General features: G+C 40.4%; 3 protein-coding genes across 4 annotated transcripts; 2 read left to right on the forward strand and 1 right to left on the reverse strand.

Annotated features, from left to right (window-relative positions):
- Window positions 1-486: 486 nt before the first annotated feature.
- On the forward strand, window positions 487-9490 carry RB195_005809 (uncharacterized protein; the record flags this gene model as incomplete). 2 transcript variants are annotated; one of them, XM_013444559.2, is made up of 13 exons in its annotated part: window positions 487-603; window positions 662-817; window positions 991-1122; window positions 1191-1409; window positions 2589-2725; window positions 2891-3020; window positions 5104-5217; window positions 5276-5431; window positions 5514-5645; window positions 8771-8907; window positions 8975-9104; window positions 9165-9316; window positions 9376-9490. In XM_013444559.2, 13 exons carry the CDS (start codon window positions 487-489, stop codon window positions 9488-9490), a joined length of 1827 nt encoding a protein of 608 aa, XP_013300013.2. The 2 variants fall into 2 exon arrangements, with proteins under 2 accessions (XP_013300013.2, XP_064035586.1); XM_064178550.1 differs by lacking the exons at window positions 2891-3020; window positions 5104-5217; window positions 5276-5431; ... (3 more) ...; window positions 9165-9316; window positions 9376-9490 and having other exon boundaries at window positions 2589-2729.
- A 910-nt stretch (window positions 9491-10400) lies between these two features.
- Window positions 10401-11510, reverse strand: RB195_005810 (uncharacterized protein; the record flags this gene model as incomplete). The annotated part of the gene is made up of 4 exons (XM_064178551.1): window positions 10401-10556; window positions 10645-10700; window positions 11022-11050; window positions 11461-11510. The coding sequence occupies 4 exons, from the start codon at window positions 11508-11510 to the stop codon at window positions 10401-10403; spliced, it is 291 nt and encodes a 96-aa protein (XP_064035587.1).
- A 1142-nt stretch (window positions 11511-12652) lies between these two features.
- On the forward strand, window positions 12653-16371 carry RB195_005811 (uncharacterized protein; the record flags this gene model as incomplete). The annotated part of the gene is made up of 9 exons (XM_064178552.1): window positions 12653-12701; window positions 14437-14534; window positions 14830-14982; window positions 15165-15275; window positions 15347-15442; window positions 15507-15583; window positions 15882-15987; window positions 16093-16167; window positions 16249-16371. The coding sequence occupies 9 exons, from the start codon at window positions 12653-12655 to the stop codon at window positions 16369-16371; spliced, it is 888 nt and encodes a 295-aa protein (XP_064035588.1).
- Between the last annotated feature and the right edge of the window lie 3500 nt (window positions 16372-19871).

A 19871-nucleotide genomic window follows, 5' to 3' on the forward strand; every position in this document is an offset into this window, starting at 1 on the left:
TTCAATTTGTAATGTCGAGTAGGAACTTCCACCTTACTTTCTGAGTATAGATTATTCTAGATTATTTCACCATTTAAATTCTCATTTTACTTTTTTTTGATTCTTTTCATTCTCGCTGAGTCTCAGAGGCTTTCACCTGCTTTCCACCTACTCCTTCCACTTTTTCGAAGTGGTTTTATAGTTTTTAAAAGTACTTCCTTGAAATGAAACCCTCCGAACATTCAAGCAAGCGCGAACGGCACGTTACACAGATTGTCTCAAATTGTTGTCGAACTTTATTCTACTCCTAAAACTAATCACCCAATTTATTATGTTGCAATTTTTGCTTGTTACTACTTTTCCGTTACTACTGTTACTACTTTTACGTTACTTGTTCCTTCATCTTCTTCCAGTTTTCCAAAAAAGACCTAACTATAAACGTAGTATCTCAATTTTCAAGCTCTTCGCTGCTAATCACAAACAAACTGACTGATGACATATTTCCAGATGTACTACTGTAATGAACCAGAACTGATATTCTATGGGGGCACACGCACGGCAGTGGCTGGTGCGCTGATCGGAGTAGATGCACTTTCTATAGGTTTACATGTTCTATTTATCATGGTTAGTTCTGAAAAAACCAAGAGTTGTGGATCCTCACCAAGATCACCCTGATTTTCAGGCGATTTATAAAATGGCTGGGTGGGAATCGGATTTCGCTTTCGTACTTTTGATAACCATGTCAGCAATTGCGATTTTTCGTTACATGGATGATATCGTGTGCTACATGCTCGCTTTGAAATATGTGGATTTTTGCACGAATCATCATCTGTTTACGGTTATTGATTGAGTGACTTTTCGAAGTACAGTCAGAGCCATATGAAATAGCGAAAATGTCCAGACGAACTCTTGTTGAAGGACTTTCAGAACTGGAGAGGAAGGAAGGAAGACTGAAAATTCCAAACCAGAATCCATGTTTGTACAGGACCTATGTAACGCGGTCGATTTCAGACTCTTGGTTCCATCAAGCTCTCTGCATACTTCTCCACGATTCTCATTGCTCTCCTAATGAGTATCCATAGAATGATTTACACATTGCGCGCCACTCGAGCGTCAAGCCTCCTAACACCTCGGTTCATGAAGGTAAGTCAACACATGCTAGTGCCGACTAACGCTACTTCATAGACCTATCAGCTTGAGCTTATTGGCAGGCGTTCATGAACATTCACGAAATTCTTCCTACCGTTTCCCGTGGAGTGGACATGCGGGCGACGAAAAGTCCAGAGATATACCGGATTCCTGCATCTCATCCAGTCTTCCTTGGCCGAAACGGGATTCTCGAGGTTCATGAGGCTCCCATGTCTCTCAAAGACTCATCAAAGGCATCTGTCACGGCGTTGACCATCTCGGGATCTTCCTTGGAGAAGGTGGTGTGTAGATTACGTAAACTCGAGAGTGAGCGTAAGAACCCACCCAATCGTTCCTAAGAAATGGTGTTGGGAACGATCTCCGAGTACAAATTTTCCTACGAAGTTCCTCATACCGCCACATCTATAGCCTTCCTGAACAGCCGTTCCATCAAAACTACTAGACTGATTATCGTCCGCTTACTCATAGACGCAACGTGTGCGCCAAGTATGAGGTGCCGCTCAGGAAAAATCAAATTTGAAGGCCGTATTCCAAGCTGCTTTCCAGAAAGATTAGTGGAAGCGGGCGTGAGCACGCTCATCCGTGATCTTTACCCCTTAGCCCTACTTTTCAGCGAAAGATCTTAACACTGTCAGTTTCGTGTTATGCGACCTTTAACGTCGCAACATCACACAGTATTTTGGTGCTCATCGAGTTCAGAATGCCGAGAAAAGAAATCCGAAGTTAAGTTAATCAAGACAGAACATAAGTGATCACAGCGATCCAGAACCGTCCCAAAATGCGTTCTAGAAATATCTCTAACAACTAAGAACTAATGGTCCATTGATCTACGAGTGGGGCCGTCAGGTCCCTTATAAAAACTTTTGCGACGCGTTGTTGTGACGTGTGATGGTCTGTTGCGTTGCCAAATCTCTAGTATCTGAGTAAAACATTAGTCGATGTGTCGTTTTTTGAGTTTCCCCGTCGTTTGAACGCTTTCGGTAAGGTGATGACGCGCCTTAGAGGGTAAATCACTGATGGATTTGATTTTTTTTCAGGCTCCGAGTAAGGTGCTAATGCCAAAGGATTAGCTGTTAATGAAGATCAATGCCTGATCAATAATCAATTTTCGCTACAGCCCAAGTAAATCAGCAAAAGAGCTACGGGACCGCCAAGACAGAAGTACCCAAGGCTTCTTTGAGCGGAATTAGAGCAAATGCTTTCCGCCGCCTGGAGTTTCTGTACTCTCAGCAGATATAGCAGAGCTTTTGAAAAGAGCAATATTTATATTGAATTTGAAACATAAAACAGTGGGTAGGGTGAACTGAAATGGAACACGAAACATAAAACATGACGGGCGGCGCGTAGAAACCATCATATTATTCAGAAAACACTTGAGAGGTGAACATCAAAACTGCTACCGTTCAAAATTCAATATGGTGATAGATTTTTGTTGCTTCCCAATAATGTAAACCGTTAAGGGAGTGCTAGTACTTGTTTGCGGGTTCTTCGCAGCGGTTATTGTTGTTGCGAACCCGGATGATGTGCACTATCATTTTGTGCCCAGCTATCTCTCCTATGACGACCTTTCCGAAAGCACATGGGAAATTTTACGATTGTAAGTTGCTGACGAGACACCTATTGTACTCAATCTATCCCCTCTGCTTTTTACCATAATTTAATGGAAAAATAGAAGAATAGAACTGAAAGAAATGTGTAGATTGGAATAGAACTGAATATTTGAATATGAATTGAATATTATTCATAAGTTTGCAGTTTTCAGAACTCAAAAAACTATCAACTACACGTTCGCCCTCTCCAGCGTAATTACGTATGCGGTTATTTTCACTTATTTATTCATCTGTCATTCGCTGTCCTTCAAGAACAACAACGAACTTCGAATGACGGTACAGGTGAGATGCCAGACGTTGCGTTACCCAACGGACACCCATCTCTCCTCGATCCTTTACAGATGGTACTATCCGTGATCATACAGTGTCTTTACTCCGTATACTGGGAGTTTATTGAGGTAGAAGCGATGACAGTTGGAGGACAGATTACGCGGAGTGTTATCAGCCTAACTTTTCACGACATTATCCTGCTGCCATATTTGGTAATAAATAAGTATGTTTCATATGCATTTCTTGCAAAAAATGACTAAACACTGCACACATCTTTGTTTTCTAGGAGGATCCAGAATCGAATCGTCGAAATGATATGCTGTAAAAATTCGTCAAAATTCCGTATACGAAAGGTTTTCTCCAGTCGCCTCGCAAGTGATAATTGTGCCGTAAATCCATAATAAATGAGTTTTTTTTCGAGAATTTCATTTCTGAGCGCTTATTGTGACAAGATCTCTTTGTGTATCAATCTGCAGATGTGAGCGTCTTCTGTACAATTTTTTTAGTATATAAATTTTATATAAAGAGATTTTGCTGGTCCTGATAACTTTTACTCAGCACTGCGTCACTTATTCACTTTATAACCTTGAAAGCCCCAGTATTTCATTGTATTCCCTTTTCATGAAAGCAGTTAAGAATTTGTGTCATTTGCCACCGTGTCTACTACTGTATCTGCCTGCTGTCGAGTTGTTCAGTGACTTCCACCCCACCAGCTCTGTCATAGAAGCTCTGTCTTCACAAACATACGTGGCAGTAACCGTGAGACACAAGCTGCATAGTTCTCTACATGCCTTGTAGAGCGCTCCTTCCAATAAAGTCCCACCCAGCTTCACACGACACAATCTGGAGTCCCAGATTTTAGATATGAGTAAAATCACCAAACATACTGTTTGCCACCAAACATACAGTAAAACAGGATATTCCCAGCACGACCACGACAAAGTGAAGCAGTCACACATGTAAGCTAGGATAGAGTATTTGTACGCAAAAATAGAAACAGCCGAGTAAACAGATGAATTTTCCGGCCACTCTCTTTTTTGACAAGAAAAATTGAATGACTTGATACAAACGCCATAATCGAATTTTATCACATTGGCCAGGATACAACTAACTTTCCTGAAAACGTTGCTGATGTCCATTCACTCTTTTTAACCTACTCTCCTAACCGAATGCATATCATCTGGTTTGACATATTCGGCATCGACCAAGCAGAGGTGAAGACATCTGAGGTAAACAGGAGCATAGTTTTGTAAATAAATTTCTTTCTATGGGAGATTCTCTCTCTGACCAAATGAGAAGAGCCACATCAAGCATACTCTCGAGTTTAAGTCCGAAAAAGAGTTCTGCTGGCTATCAGAACTCGAAAAATGTCGAGACTCTTCTCAGTTCGACCACATCGATTCAAAGTTTGAGTTGTTTGCGACGACATAGACATTTGCGGCAGGACGTAATGTACATATGGGACCTATTTAATGAATTCGCTACAGCTTAACACTTTGTTTAAGACCAAACAACTTTCAAGGCAAATCCATTTGCCTCCAGCCTGTATAGGAAAACACATTATCTCGTCCAGTGGCGAAGCACAACAACTTTTCTCACTTCCCCTTCAGGTCTAGTTTAGGAAAAATGCCAAAAAATAAAAAAAATTACGGTTATCATGTGACGATGTTAGAGTTCTACTGGAAAGATGTACACTTCATTTCTATTAAAGATTCATTCTGATAGATCCTTTCCATATCTTTACATTTCAATTTGTTTTTGTTCTTTTTCTGCATTTTTATTACATTTATGTGACGTGAAACTAATGATCTCATAAATTTCCGCATAAATTCTTCCCATTGAATGAGAGAAAGAAAATTTACACAGAGGCTGTTTTTGAATTGGGAGAAACATTTCAGTTCGTCTGATTTAATTCAGCGTGAATATTAAAATTCTCCAAGAAGTATATGAAAGTTCAAGGACTCCTTATGACAGCGAATTATTCCACTCATCCAGACATTTGCATTAAAATCGCTAACTTTGGTGCAGTATTTTAGAAGTTTAGTTGACCATTTAGAGCGATATGCAGTTCGTTCATTATCAACCTATTTTTTAGATGTACTGTATCGATCCAGACCCAGTATTCTGGGGTAGTACACGCACAATATCGGCTATTAGTTTAATCACTATAGCTGTGGTCTCTCTCGGTCTACATGGTTTATTTATTATAGTGAGTTCTCAGAAAACTCCAAAAGTGGTTCTGAACTACCGTCATCACTGATTTTCAGGTAGTCCGTAGACTGGCCGGATGGAAGTCGAGTTTCTCTTTCGCACTGTTGATATCCATGTCGATGGTTTCGATAACTCGTTTTTTGGTCGAAATTGTTTGCGACATTCTTGCTCTCGCCTACACTGATTTCTGCGCGAATCATCACTTGTTTACGGTTATTGATCTGAGCAAAGCAGAACTTATGAGATTTCTACAGATCTCCACGAAAAGAGTGATCTTATCGTTCTCAATTTCAGACGTTGGGTTCCATCAATGCATCTGCATACTTTACTGTAATTCTCCTCACAATCCTAATGACTATTCATCGAATGATCTACACTATCTGCGCCACTCGAGCGTCAACGTTTCTGTTTCCTTCATTAATGAAAGTACGTAAGTAATACGTAACGTAAATAAATTATTTACAGCAACAGCTTGAACGGAATCCATGCATTCGTCACTGCTCCACAGCTTGTTAGACTTGGCGTGTTACGGGAACTGGCTATCGACATAAAGTGACCGCGGCACTTCAGGCCGTCAATGTCCGCCTGTAATGAAACAGAGACCTGTCACCAAGGATTCCACGCTGACTCTAAGCATTAGCTCCATTTATAGCACGGTCGGTAAGAGTTTCCGCTGAGACTGCAGTATGATCGACTGGAGGTTCGATTCCGCCCTAGTGCAAACCAAGCCCTTCATCCCATCGCGGTCGACAAATTGGTACCAGACTTGTTTGGGCGGATAAAAACATTGACTTGACACATCGGGTAGCCCCGCAACTTATTTCGTAAGCCAGTTACACGTTCGTAAACCTCCAGGGATTCTGAACTTATGTGAATGTGGGGCGCAACCCAAGCGGATTGTTTAACGCCAGGTATTTTATCCTTTATCTACCTTATAACTAAAGAGGATTTTACGAACATTTCTCCTTTGTTTCAGATAAATCAATCAGAATATTCCTGGATGGTGCACCAGGTACCGCAGCGTAATCAAATCCACAAGACCTGATCACAAAGTTGTTCTGAAATTCTTCAAGTCTGCCTATGGCTCCTCGCTTATGAGAATTAAAATTAACAGTACGGTCTCCGGGAATAAGTCAAACATAGGTCATTTAAGCCTTTAATATAATATGCATATCATTAATTATAACACATCTATACCAACCATACCGTTTGGTGGATGCTTTCGAAGCAATTACATCACAGTGTTTATTGAATGTGACGTTAGCTGCAAGAAAACGTTTAGAAAATCTCAGATTTCGTTGACATTTTGCGAAGAAATTGAGTCTAATGTGTGATGCCTCTCTTTGAGATCAGAACCGAAACCCAGAAACGTGGCTTTTCCTCTTAATAGTGGTAGCCACCATTGTACTCACTAGTCAACCACACCATCGATAGCTTGTTGAAGCTTACGTGTATCCGTCTCGTTATAAATCGGGTAATGGATCTTTATATCATCTGTAAATGCTGTGCGCTCAACACAACTTGAAGAAATCATCTGTAGTATGTCGAATTTGGAAATTATAGGAAGAGCAGGTGATGGGACACCGCCTTGTGGAACACGCTTATGCTTCCTGAACTGTAGAAAGGTTGCGCTTAACACGAACTTGAAACGTTCTATCCGAAAGAAAGGATAGTTAGATGATGATCCTATGATGTACGGTGACTTCTCGAAGTTTTGGTATTAAACTGTCGTGCGTGGCATTATCAAAAGCTTTACAGAAATCAAAGTATACAACATCTAAATCTGCACTTTTACCAAGCGAACTTGTCCAGTCACTCAGGGATGTGAGCGTAGTCGTAACTGTGGATTTCCCATTTGAAATTCATGTTGATTTGGGCTAATGATAGAATGAGTAGCACGATGACTAACAAACTTCTTCAATTTTCTCGAACAGTCTTGCAAAACTAGAGGTATTACTAATAAATCTAAAGTTGTTTGGTTGCCGAGTACTCTTTTGGAATAGGAGTGACCAAGAAGTGCTTCCATTTCAAGGGAACTTCTCCTCCTCTCATGGAGCCGAGATTAAAGATTAAGGCGAGAGGCCCTGCAATTTCAACACCAGTATTTCTTAAACAGGATTTCATCAGGGGGTGTGCGTAGAAACTGAGCCGTTCGGAAAGTGATTTACAAAACTTGGTATACATTGCTTTAGCCAAATACTGTCCTCGTCCTCGAAGAAGTCCTTCAAGAGGATAATTAATTGTTTGGAATCTATGCGGCATGAAGAAGTGTTACATGAAAAGGATTTCTCAAACGTGTCGGCAAATAGTTGAGCTTTCTCAGAATCACTATTAATTGTTCTAGCATTTCTTATCTGAAGGCCCGCATTTTTTGTTTCGAATGCAATCAAGAATTGAAGTAATCATAGAAAGCTTGTTTGTCACCTGATTCAATTACGTTTTTCTTCAACAGAACTGCTGAACTTCAGTTCTCGAAACTTTCACGTGCGCTCTCATAGACCCCATCCAAGAAACGGGATTCTCATTTCTCATGACTTTTTCCAGGCTAAGGAACGCAGTAGGCAAAACGAATTGATGTATCCAGGGAACTGCCGTTCGTAGGGGTGCTGGGAACAAATCGACAAAATGCTCTAAGGTAGCAATAAACTCTCATATTTGTCATTTAGCGATTCTGCAAGACTGAACGAACCGTACAAATCGACCAGATTGAGAAGGGCTCTCACCCGAGAAAAGTCAACAGTTTTAAAGTTTCCCTTCATGGTATAGTCCTGTGTTTCCTCATGCAAAGCCAGTTGAAATGTTACAGTGGCGCGATCGTGGGATCCAACAGGAGGATTGGTTTGGATGTTTTAACAGTGTTTCTGGAGGGGAACTAGGAAAAATATGAAGGGATTGTTTCCCTAACGTCGAACTTCCGACTAATTGTGCTAACTTGTGACTTCGGCACAGGTCAACAAAAATTGTGAACGCTACTGAACGTATGAGGAGTGACCGTCCAGATAATGTAAGGGAAGTCAACGTAACCCATAACAATTGCAATGCAGATGAAAAAATAAATTGCTGGCATGTCGGAAATCTGATATAACTGTTCTGATTTGTTAGCACGACATGAGGGACCCTCTAAACAACAATCAAACGTACCAAATTGATGACCAAATTGATGTCATAAGCCACTTTTCTACGGAATCCTAAGAAATCTAGATGATAAAGTGATCAGCTACCAGTAATTGTGGAGCATGAGCACATGAAATCCAATTTACGCTGACGGACATAATTCTGAATAGCAAATAATTAGGCGAAGATCGAGAAACTGCCCTGAGGAACTGAAAAAAAAGTTGGTTAAGTGGTAGGTAAGAACGTAAGACGTCTTCAGGTAATGATAGGCCACCCCCAGTTTTATCTGTCACAACGCAATGGGTTTCTCTGCTGAGCCCACACACTCTCCTTGGTCCTTGCCCTGCTCTGCTCAGAAGCGTACTGCATTCATTCGGATGAACACACTCGGTGTCGAACAGTTGTGGGTCCCATGATAACAGCTATAGTTCTTATAGGGAGTTCTGGTGTTCGTATGGGCATTTTTCATAGCATTCATTGCTATTGCCCACCCAAATGATGTCCATTACCATTATGTGCCGAATCTTCTTTCTTTCGATGATCTTTCCGAAAACTCATGGATATTTTTACGATTGTAAGTTTCTCAAGATGAATTTCTTCATGACTCTGCAAGTTCTTTTTATTTAAAACTACTTATTAAGTGCGGAAAGAATTGCCAACTACACCTTGGGGATTTCAAATATCATTGCATATTCAATCCTTTTCGGTTATCTATTCTGCCGTCATGCATTGTCGTTGAAACACAATAGGGAACTTCGAATGACTATACAGGTGCTGTATGCATATTTTTCGATAATGATATGGGTAAGAGTCTAAAATCATTCTTTACAGACGGCTTTGTTCGTGATCATCCAGTGTACCTATTTCATCTACTGGGAATTCATTGAGAAAGAGAAGAGGACAGCTGTAGGACTGATGACAAGAAGTATCATCAACTTAGCATATTATGATTCCACCCTGCTGCCATACTTTTGCATCAACAAGTGAGTTTCATCGGTTTCTCATGAAATTCGGCGAGAAGTGCATGCCTTTCTATTTTTAGGAGTGTCCAGAAGCAGATGGTCAACATTCTTTGCACCAAAAAATCCCCTATTGCCCATTCTCGCACGCTTTCCGTTAATCCAAATATTCATACCTGTTCAAAAATACGTCGTTGACTAATCATTTCGTTGAATCAAGTAGGGACTGGTGTTGTCATTAGCAGATATTAGCAGATTTCACTTCCAGAATCCTTTCAAATTTTCCGAACGAATAATTTTCTGAATTTTTCTGATTTTTTTCTAGAAAATTTTGTTATGTTGTCTTTGACGCAATTTCTGTTCGCCTTCATTCTCTACCTAACAAAAGAGCATGTGTATTCCACATTCTTCCGAACTGTACAGTCAATCCTAACATCCCCTAATTCCACACCCTATTTACGTAGGTGTTGCACAGAATGATGTACTCAGCGATATAAAAGACACTTAGCGAACAGTCTAGGAATCAAGAGAAGAAATGTACGCAAATGCAAAAATGTATAGTATTAGGACGTATGGATGTATGCAAGACCTCGAATCATCGGCGAATAATGATGAGTATCAGGTGACCTCAAGATTCTTAGTTCCTGCAGTATTTTTTGGAATGATATTCGTTAAGTTTGAATTTAAAAACAATCAAAAAAACATTGCCGAACCTAACAAAATGGACTGAAGATATTTCAGAAATAAAAGACAAAAAAGTACTTTCTGTGTGTATGCTGAAACTCTAAACACAAGACCAATACCGATACTGATGTTGAATTCCGAAAAAGACAAAAACAATCGGAAATGAAAAAATAACTGGCCAGGTCGTTTATTTGATTCCGGAACAGCATTTGTAAATTGTAATCTCACAATCAACGCGATGAGATGTTTAAAACGGCGTCAACGGATACTCACGAACAATGTAGGTAGCAGCTTAGACATGTGCTATTGCCGACAGATGCTGATCTTGCGGTCCATGGATGGCCTTCTTAGATCCTCCTTGTGTGATGTTTGTGTGCCCCTCTTCTCGCAGCATGTTTGCGATTTTTGTAAGGTACGAACACGTCTAAACTATTTGACCGTTCCATTGAAATTGTTGAGATGACGCAATTCTGCCCTGTGCATAAGTCAAAGGTTCACCGATGAGATGACGTCCGTATTTACCGCTATGGACGGAATGAGCGTGATGGACAACTTCAATAGGATGGTGGTAGTGAGCATGCTAGAAATTTCCAGAACGAAGTGAGATACAAGAGGGAATACGCATGCTGGAGTGTATAAATAGTAGGTGGCTGAAAAAAGAAACCAACCACTGCTACTGGAATGGACGCAACAACTGGAACTGAGTGGACAACTGCGGGAATTTCTGGAAATGTGCCCTTCGAAATGATTTCCATGTTGGTTTTCATTAAATTCGTGACTACTCAGCATCTCAATGTAAGAACTAAATCTTCCATAAAGTTCTCATTAAATAGTGATGCACAGAGCAATGCAACATCTTTCCTCCCGCTTACACTCCAGAAATCAAAAAAATTCCCCAGTAGTTCTTTTTGTTGAATAATTCCCCTCATTTCTTCCTCCAAATTTTTATTTTCATAGCCTCCTTAGGCCCTGCCATCTGCAACAGTTACTGTAGCCACTCACAGCTTGTAAAAAAAAATCAAAATATTACAAAAACGGCACAAACCGTGGGCGTGCTCGAAGCTTGCATGGGACCTAAAATATCACCCTTTTACAGATAAACGAGCGGAAGAAGAAAGTTACAGAAGCAGGTATATGTGTTGGTTCAGTGCGGCTCGGAGGTTCGACCTGGATTTGAAGCAAAACAACGAACTATTGATTGAGACTTTTTTTAACTTTCTTTTCAGTTTCTTCTTTAATCACGTGTGGTGTTTGTCATCCAGATTTTAACTGCGTGATTTGAAGCCGACACATCTGGTGCCAACATAAATACCGCCGCCTGTGTTTAATATAGACTTTTTTGTTAAGAATGTGGGAACATTTCTAAGTCTCGTAGGAGTGGCGCATAATCGCCAAGGAGACCATGAACTGCAATACTCCGGGAAAGACAAACTTCAGGCTGTGGGTATGTTTGAAATCACTTCGTTCGAAGATCAACAATGTACCTCTGGAAGAAGGCAACAGTGAAGATAAGAAAGACGTATGGGTAGTTCATTGCTACAGACGATAGTGAAGGACTCCCGAGAGACCTATTTAGGGTGCTGCCATCGCCATCAATTACTGTATTACTATTGTAAATAGCCAGCTAAACCTGAAATTTGTGAATGAGCGACATTTTTGCAACACGAACTAGCTCACACAACACTCGCCGAAACTGTTTCTCCTTTTCGAAGCAGCTGTAATTACCGCCAATTACAATATGAAAATCAGTGAGCACGAAAGGTCTAACAGGAAAAAACAGAAATTTAGAAGCTGTTATAATCATGTTCAATAGTTGTGGCCTTCGCAAACCATTTAATTCACCGTTTTAAATCTTCTCTCGATTTGACTCTCTGAAGGCTTTTTCCTCGAAAAAATCGCTTCTAATAAATACCACCTGCAAGCGATAAAAGCACCCAAAAGATGGGAACGAGACAAGGAAAATAGAAGAACTTCTTGAGGTGTCCGAGAGACCTCTAGGGCATTGCTCAGTGTGCGTTGATTTTTATGACCCGATGCCGCTGCCAGCCGGAAAATAACGAGATTTGCAAGACGGGAATTCTCCACTCAATTCCCCTTATTCGATGATCTTCAGCTGTTGGCTGACAGGAATTGAAGCGGACCCACCATGCTTAGCACTTCTTGATCTTTTTTCGTTGGAAACTACTCTTAGAAATGCAGGAAACAGGTCGCCATAATAGTGTGGAACAGCACAATTACAAAGGAGCGACACCTTGCGTGCGACCGATGTGAAGCGTAGCGCACCCCGTGACGGCGCCGTTATCGCTCGTCATACCACGGGTTCGATGCCGCCCGCAGGAACACAGAGTTGCAGTTGTTCGAATGGTAGATCAATTGTGCTAAGATGTTCCGAAACCATCAGTGTAATCGTTGACAAGTGATCGATTAATCGATAATTGGTCGCATGTATGATTCCAGACAATTTTCTGCCAGTCCACATAGTGACTATGCACGCAGTTGCGCCGAACATCCATGACGTTGTCAACGCAAAGAAGTGCGATGGAGCCGCATCAGATCATTTCTGCGTCTCCACTTTCCGCATGCTGTTTTCCGCTGGCGAACAGCTGATTGTGGTTGTAACGCTCGACCGAGTGGCTCTGACTGAATGGACACTTTGCCCCGCAGTTGCCGAGCGTCATGGCTGATCCGGCTTCTTCGGTCTATAATCGATACATAGACATAAGCGGTACGTTTTGCTATGGAGAGGTTCCTCAAGATTCGAGAATCAACGGGTGAGGTAAAGTTCGCATATTTTTTCGCACATTCTTGATTTCTCACAGTGTATCTTTGTAAGCAGGAAGAAGGTTCTAAAATTGTGAGCAGTCCATTTGCAAAGTCATAGTTCGTCTTCTTAATTTTTCTTAGAAGTGAAACCACCACAACAAGCTCTTGATTTGCGTTTTCACAACTGATAGGATTGTTCACTTACGGCTATTTAATACTAGTTATTGTTATTGATTGGAATAATTGGAAAAAAAAACGCTTCTTGATAAGTTGTAGAGACGAGCCCTCCTATTTTGGAACATTTCATAGGATTAAAAAAAATAGATCGACTACGCCCATTTGGATTTTGCTTTCCTTTTTTGTTAAAGACAAGCACCTCTGATTTTCACAGTAATGCACCTAATTTTATGCTCAACAGTAGTCTAACTTTGTGGTTTGCTAGGTTTAGTCACATCTTTTCCTTCGAATTGAGAGGAAAGTTTATTTTTCGAAACCTTACTAACAACAATCCCTTGGCAAATTTGGTGTAAGTTTCTGTTCAAAGTTGTGAGGAGAGAGGAGATGGCCGTGATACATCGAACTGGTTCTTGTCCCGTTTTATTTTAAAGACATCAGCCTACGAATCTGACATGCTGTGGATTTCCGATGTGCAAACTCGTAGATTGCGGGATCAGGTGAGGTTCCGCTCATCTCTCCCTAATCGTCGTTAAAATCGACTTAGAAGACTCTGCCTTTATTCTGGCTTTCTTTTGTTTTTGTTTTTTTTTATTTTACCTGCAACATACCATCTTTGTACACGCGCCGACTGCGCAGCGGTCGAAACACAGTGAGTTCTCTTCGGCAGCGTATTCAAGTGAAGCCAATGAATACGCTGCTGAGGGGACCGGAACGTGCACATAGAGGAGGGTTCTAACATATCTCGTAGGAACTGAAGCGGTTCTTACGAAGTGTTTTTGCGACGTTAGGCAGAGATTACAGGGATCACCCCTGATCCCGCGATCTACAACTTCATCTCTAGCTTTTGCCATGGATTCCCGCACCACGCCAGAATCCTGGTATGCTGCCTTTTATAGAACACTCCTTCTCTGTTCCTTTTCTTGCCAGCTACTTTACATTTTTGGAAGCGGAGAAGAAAGCAAAATTGTTATTTTGAATCGATAACGTGATCGAGGAACTGTACACTGAAATTTTCTCAAACTTGAACTCCTAAACCGTAGACTTGTATGGAAAATGCAGATACTCACAACTGTGCAACTTTGAATCAAAATTTATTTTCGAGCCATTTATGAAATGCGTACGAACTGCTCCACTAATAATCGGTATTGTGCAGAGTTTTTTCCAACATCTGGGCATCGATCAATCATCAAATATATAGTCAATGTCTAGAAAAACAACTTTTTTAAATAATAACATCGGTAAATTTGAAGCTGATTTTTAATTTGTCGCTGAAAAGTGCTGAAAAGTCAGACAAATTTAATGGTGATCAATGAATCACTGAACCTGATTCGAAAATATCGTAACCAACCAAATCATAATGGGTATCAGCACCGTTAACGGACTCTGGAAATGTATTTGGAAAAAGTCTATTTCCTCTTTTTATCGAAGAAAAAAGTTCCGTCAAGAATCAAGCACTATGCAACAAAATGTTACGCTTGATTTCAATTTCTAACAGAAACAATAATTCAACAGTTTCGCAGATCCTCTGTCGCTTTTCTCCCGAACAGCAGCCGTCCGGCGATGCCGACACACCGACTGGGATTTATGCGAAAGTGTTCGACTGCAAGAGCTTAAAGAGGTTTGCTTAGACTGATGGGGTTAAAGGCAAAAATTACGAGCTTCAGAGCACAAAAACCGCTTCCTTTACATTGGAAACATGGCAGTTTCACCACTAACTAGTCAAAGCAAACCATTGGGCCGACGAATCCTAGTAAGAAACGTTTGAAGTGAATCACCGATTCCTCACAAAACTGGATTCATCACCGATTAGCAAAACCGTTCTTGTCTCTGTTTGTTTAAATTTTTGGATTTGTGTAGAGGTATCACTCGAGTAGATCAATAACTATGTTTTCTGACCAAGAATCATTGTGTAGGCACGAGACCGAGCTGCACAAATGGAGAAAACCATGCGTTGGTGGTCAGAATGTACAGCATGCTGGCGCGAAAAATGGAGCACAGTGAGGGACGAGAGGAACAGAGCTCGTGAAGAAGGTCAGGGGCTCAGAAATGCGTACGAAGAGGCTAATGTGAGTTGCGTGTGAAAATCTTGTAGGAACACATGTATATGTTCCTGTAGGAAAAAGACATTGCTGTTGACTGGTATCTGCGATTTCTAACTTCTAATAAATTTGAATAGAACAAGCACTGGAATCCACTCTGGAACTTACAAGCAACTTAATGTAATTTCTTATTGTTTCTGAGCTTACAGGCAAAAATCGATAAGATACAATCGGAGAAGAGAGAAGTGGAGATGGAACTCATGAAAGCAAAGTCCGCTCTTCACAAGTTAATCGTACAAAACAGCATCTCACAGAATAAGGTACGGTACAGAATAAGAAACGGTGTTAAACGGCGTTGTTTGTCTCTGTGAAATGTGATTTTCATTTACAGTCTTTCGAAGTTCCTGAAGTTACGGTAGAGCGGATAGACGAGGAATGTGACGTGAAGCCGGAGTTGTTCACAGAGGGAGTCCAAACCGATGAGGATGTGAGCGTTGGCATTCAAGTCAGACCTACTGATTCTTATTTATTGATTCACACGCAATTTTTAGCCGATGTCAGAATCGATGGAGATGATCTCGTCAACCAGGAGTATTCTCGGATCACGCGCTTCATTAACACAGCGAGAGTAAGTAACACATCGTGCACTTATTCATTTGTTTGGCGATTCAATTAAACCCTTCGTCCTTTCGTTCTTCCATTCATTCGTCTTTTTTCATTAATTCACTTTCTGCTTCTCGAATTTGTGCTTTGTACCACTGTCATTTTGAAGAAAAGTGAAGGTGGAAGGATTGTTAGGAGTTTGGGTGGGCCGTGTGTTAGAGTGTTACAACCGACAGCAAATAAGCTAGGCTCCTTTGCGCACAATCCGGTAGATTCGAAAAAATTCTCCTTGTCCATGTTAAAGCTTAAAAATTATTTTGCAGGCGTAAACAACTTGAAGAAAAATGTAGCGAGTTACAGACACAACTGAACTCTGCAGCAGAAATGATAAAAGAGCTCGAAGATGTCAAGCAAGCTATGACAGAAGAGGTCCGCATGCTTCTAATGCTAATTTTTAAGTTCTAAGTTATCACTTCCTCGCTTCAGCAAAAACAGAGGAGGAATCAGTACGTCAATCCATTTTTGTGTTTGTAGATAGCGGAACTAAAACGCAGCTACACTGAGAACATCGAAAACTCGCGAGCAATCGACAACTCAGAACTTAATCAGGTGATTTAATCAATATCGATTCTTGGAGACAATCTCCTTCAGTGCGATAGAGCCTCCCAATCTATGTACGTTTATTTGCAGGTACGGGCAGAGTTGGCGGATGCTTTAGCAGAGGTGGAGAGGTTGCGAGAACAGAACGCAGCCTTAAAGCTGACGCAAAATTTCACATTAGCTACTACGGGAGAAAAAAGTGATACTGGATGATTTTCAGCTTTTGTGTATAAGTTATAACCGTCGTAGTGACTGCAATAAAAATGTGCATATACCGATCCGTTATATGATCATCATCTTTTCTGTGCGTATTTTTCATTTTTCATTTTTTTTCTTTATTTTTTTCGAATCTCTTCAGTACAAGTTCTTGCTCATCAGAACTAGACAGATTCCTCATCTTAAGAAGCTTCTGAAAAGAAACACAAACAAATGGAACAAATTTCCCGAAAGAAAAGATAAACAAAGGACGGAGTCATAAACACAAAGTAAGGAACATTACAGAGGAAAAAAGTTGGGACTAAAAAGCTGAAATTTTAGAACTCTTCATTGTTTTCAGTTTAACACTAATATCCAGTCCTTTCTTTTCTCCTACTCCTTTTCTTTTTCTTTCTCGGTTTCATTTCGTTTACTAATCATATTATAAGTGGGCGGAGCCAGCGTTGAAGTTTTGAAGTTGGTAAGTCGAAGTGAGTTGGTAAGTGACATTACTCGAATGAGCGTCTCTCTGCAGGAAAACTGCCTATTTCAAACACGACAAAAACCATAGAGGCTGGAAAAATTTCGGTTTCGTGAGAACAGTCGGAATCTCCTACAATTTGATCACTCGAAAACCACGAACAGATGCCATTCAATGTAAGCGCCTAAACCAAATCTTGTACAGAAAGGGGAGTGCTAGATAAGTACCGAATTGCGAGACTTGAGCGTTCATTCTAAGCCGCTGACAGCTGTTCTAAAATTGGAACAAATAACGAAATATAGCAAAGTTGTAAGTTTGACAATGAAAAGGCTGGACACCTTCAAAGCCAGAACCTTCAAGGCCAACTTGAACTATTGTAAAGAATGCATTATTTCACTTGCAAAATTTTCGAGCAAATTCTCCACAGCTAGAAAGGTGTGCCTTTTATTAACCTTCAGTGGAGTACCTTTGTAAATTTATGAAGAGAATGGGAATTTCGAACTGATATGTGATGTGGGGCACCAAAATGCTCTAAATGACCTCCTGGTTACCAATATAACAAACATTTCGTCAAAGTTAACGCAAATCCCATGAGCATCTCTTTCTTCCCCGGAGATGTATCCGCGGAATATGCTAATGGCAGGATTTGGAAGGTGTGAAAGTAATTAACGAAATTTGCAGAAACTTTGCTAGTTTTCAGGTCACGCATTTATCAAAATAAATTTTTGAAATAATTTGAAATTAGCAGGACATTGTTATGTAACGCGCCTCTACTACAGTTTTGTCGAACAAAACCCCTACTTCTAATTTGTTCCTCATTAGCCCTCACATGGATCTATGGAGATAAACCATTCCAACAGTATTCAAGCACTGATGCAACGAAAATGATCTCAGTGATCTGTATGTACAAATGCATGTTTTTCTGACTCAAATTCCTACATTTGTAAAAAATCAGCTTCTCTCCTGTTCCCGGCAGTTCGCCGACTTTGACGATGTATCGAAAGAACCTGCCCTTTCACTGTCGATGAATGGCATAAATAGTCGTGTAATTCATAAAAAGATGTTTGCCTCCAGTGAAATCGTCTAATCGATCTTGTTGTAAAAATGGCATCCATACATTGTGGAAGAAAAAAACACCACTACAAAAAGAGAACCAACACTTACGACGTTGAATATTTGTCCAAGAAATTGCTTCTTGGAACAACATCCTCCTGTCACAATGATCGAAGGATTATGTAGTTTTTCTCGCTGCTACCTACATGTTGTTGGAAACCTATCAAGTTACTGAAAAATTGGCGTTCTTTAGGAATGGGTGATCCCTCAGGTGTCTTTTTTTACAGTGGGGTTTCCTACTGCAGCTACGGAGACCCATAAGAACTACAAACAAGAAAACCAGAACTAGAAAGGAATCCCGAGCAAGGAATGCACTAAACTGAACCCAAGACAACTTCGAATAGCAATTATCGCCCAATGCAAACGCATATTTGCTGCCGCCTTAATTTGATTATATGTGCATTTATAGACTTTTGAATCAAACAGGTTCAACATTGGAAAAAGCAGCGAAGGAGTGCACTGCCTGAAACGCAACAGACAGAAAGAAGTCCGAACTTGAGTTCATGAGCAGCTAAGAACACTACTGAACAGTACAGGTGTTCCTACTCTTAAATGTTGATGGTTAGGAAGTTCTCAGTAGTCCACGATTGGAGACTATCATATTAGCCGTCTCGGGAAGTGAATCTTAATTTTGCGTGGTAAAATTTCCATTAGGTAAAGTTGTTAGTTTAATGACTGAATCTGAGAGACTAAAGTAACACAGTTAAGTTAGAGATCTGCATGTGTATGCTGCGTCCGTCACGTTCTACCCTGTAATATCCATCTGATCTATTTGCTTACTCATTTCATTGGATGTGCATTTTATGTATTTACTTGCCCATTTCATTTGTCATAAACCTATGTCAGGAACGAAGGAAGAACTTGTGTCCGGAACAAAGAAATAGAAGAAAAGAATGAAAGGGAGGAAAAGGAAGAGGGAAAGAAAGAAAGGGACTTCTACGCAGAGTTATTGCCAACAATAGATTGCGATGCATGTTCAGATGGAGCATGGCAGGGAGCAAGGAGAGGGTGTGAGACAAGGAGGTAGTTAGTTACAGCGCGAGAATTATGGTCACCCCTACAAACATAATTACCGTCGATTACCAAAATTACCAAATGTGGGAAAAATATAGAAAAGTCTATCTGAACGCGCAAAATACCTCAAAATTTCATTTGATTTGAAGTCTTAACAGATTTTTTTCTTCTAATAGTTTTTTTCCTTTAAGGCGCAATATATGAATGATGTTTCTTCTTCTCAGCAGTGATTACAACTCGCATCCGTAGTCGCTTTACTGCTGAATGGTGCCGCGATCTTTCAAACTTTCAAATAACCTTCAAGTCCGGTTCCTGGAACATTTTATTGCCATAATTTTTTGTGCAACATTCGTAAGTGTTCAGTAATTGAGACCGATCCGAAGTAGCGACATGATATGAGCATCCGGGTTATGCCCGTAGTTACGTGCACCTTTAGTCGAATCTAGACGCTGTTAGCGTCAGCAGCATCGGCATCTAGATTCGACTAAAGGCAGCATAGACGATAGAATTGCTAGCAAGAACATAGCTAAGATGGATATAGTCTGATTCGCACCGCACAAATATAAACTTATGTTAAAAAAATAAGATTTAGTTAAATATAGTTCGAAAATTCGTTGATCGATTTACTGCACGAGTATTCGGAACTCTTCAGAAGGTACATATAGGTGGTGTGTTCACGTGTTGCACCTGCACTGATCTGCAAAAAGTAAAATAATTGTGTAAAATCGTCCATGCACCTTGAAGTAAACTATCTATTCGGGTTTATTAAGTCGTATGCTGGTAACGACACTGCTTAGAGAGTTGTCTTTGTTTAAATTTTAATCCAAAATTGATGAAGGAAATGACTTTTATCTTCCATAGCTTTAAATCCACGGGGATCAGCGAGCACCAGTCTTTAGAGGATATATCC

This window comes from Necator americanus, chromosome I, assembly GCF_031761385.1.
Source record: "Necator americanus strain Aroian chromosome I, whole genome shotgun sequence".
In the NCBI taxonomy this organism is placed as follows: Eukaryota; Metazoa; Nematoda; class Chromadorea; order Rhabditida; family Ancylostomatidae; genus Necator; species Necator americanus.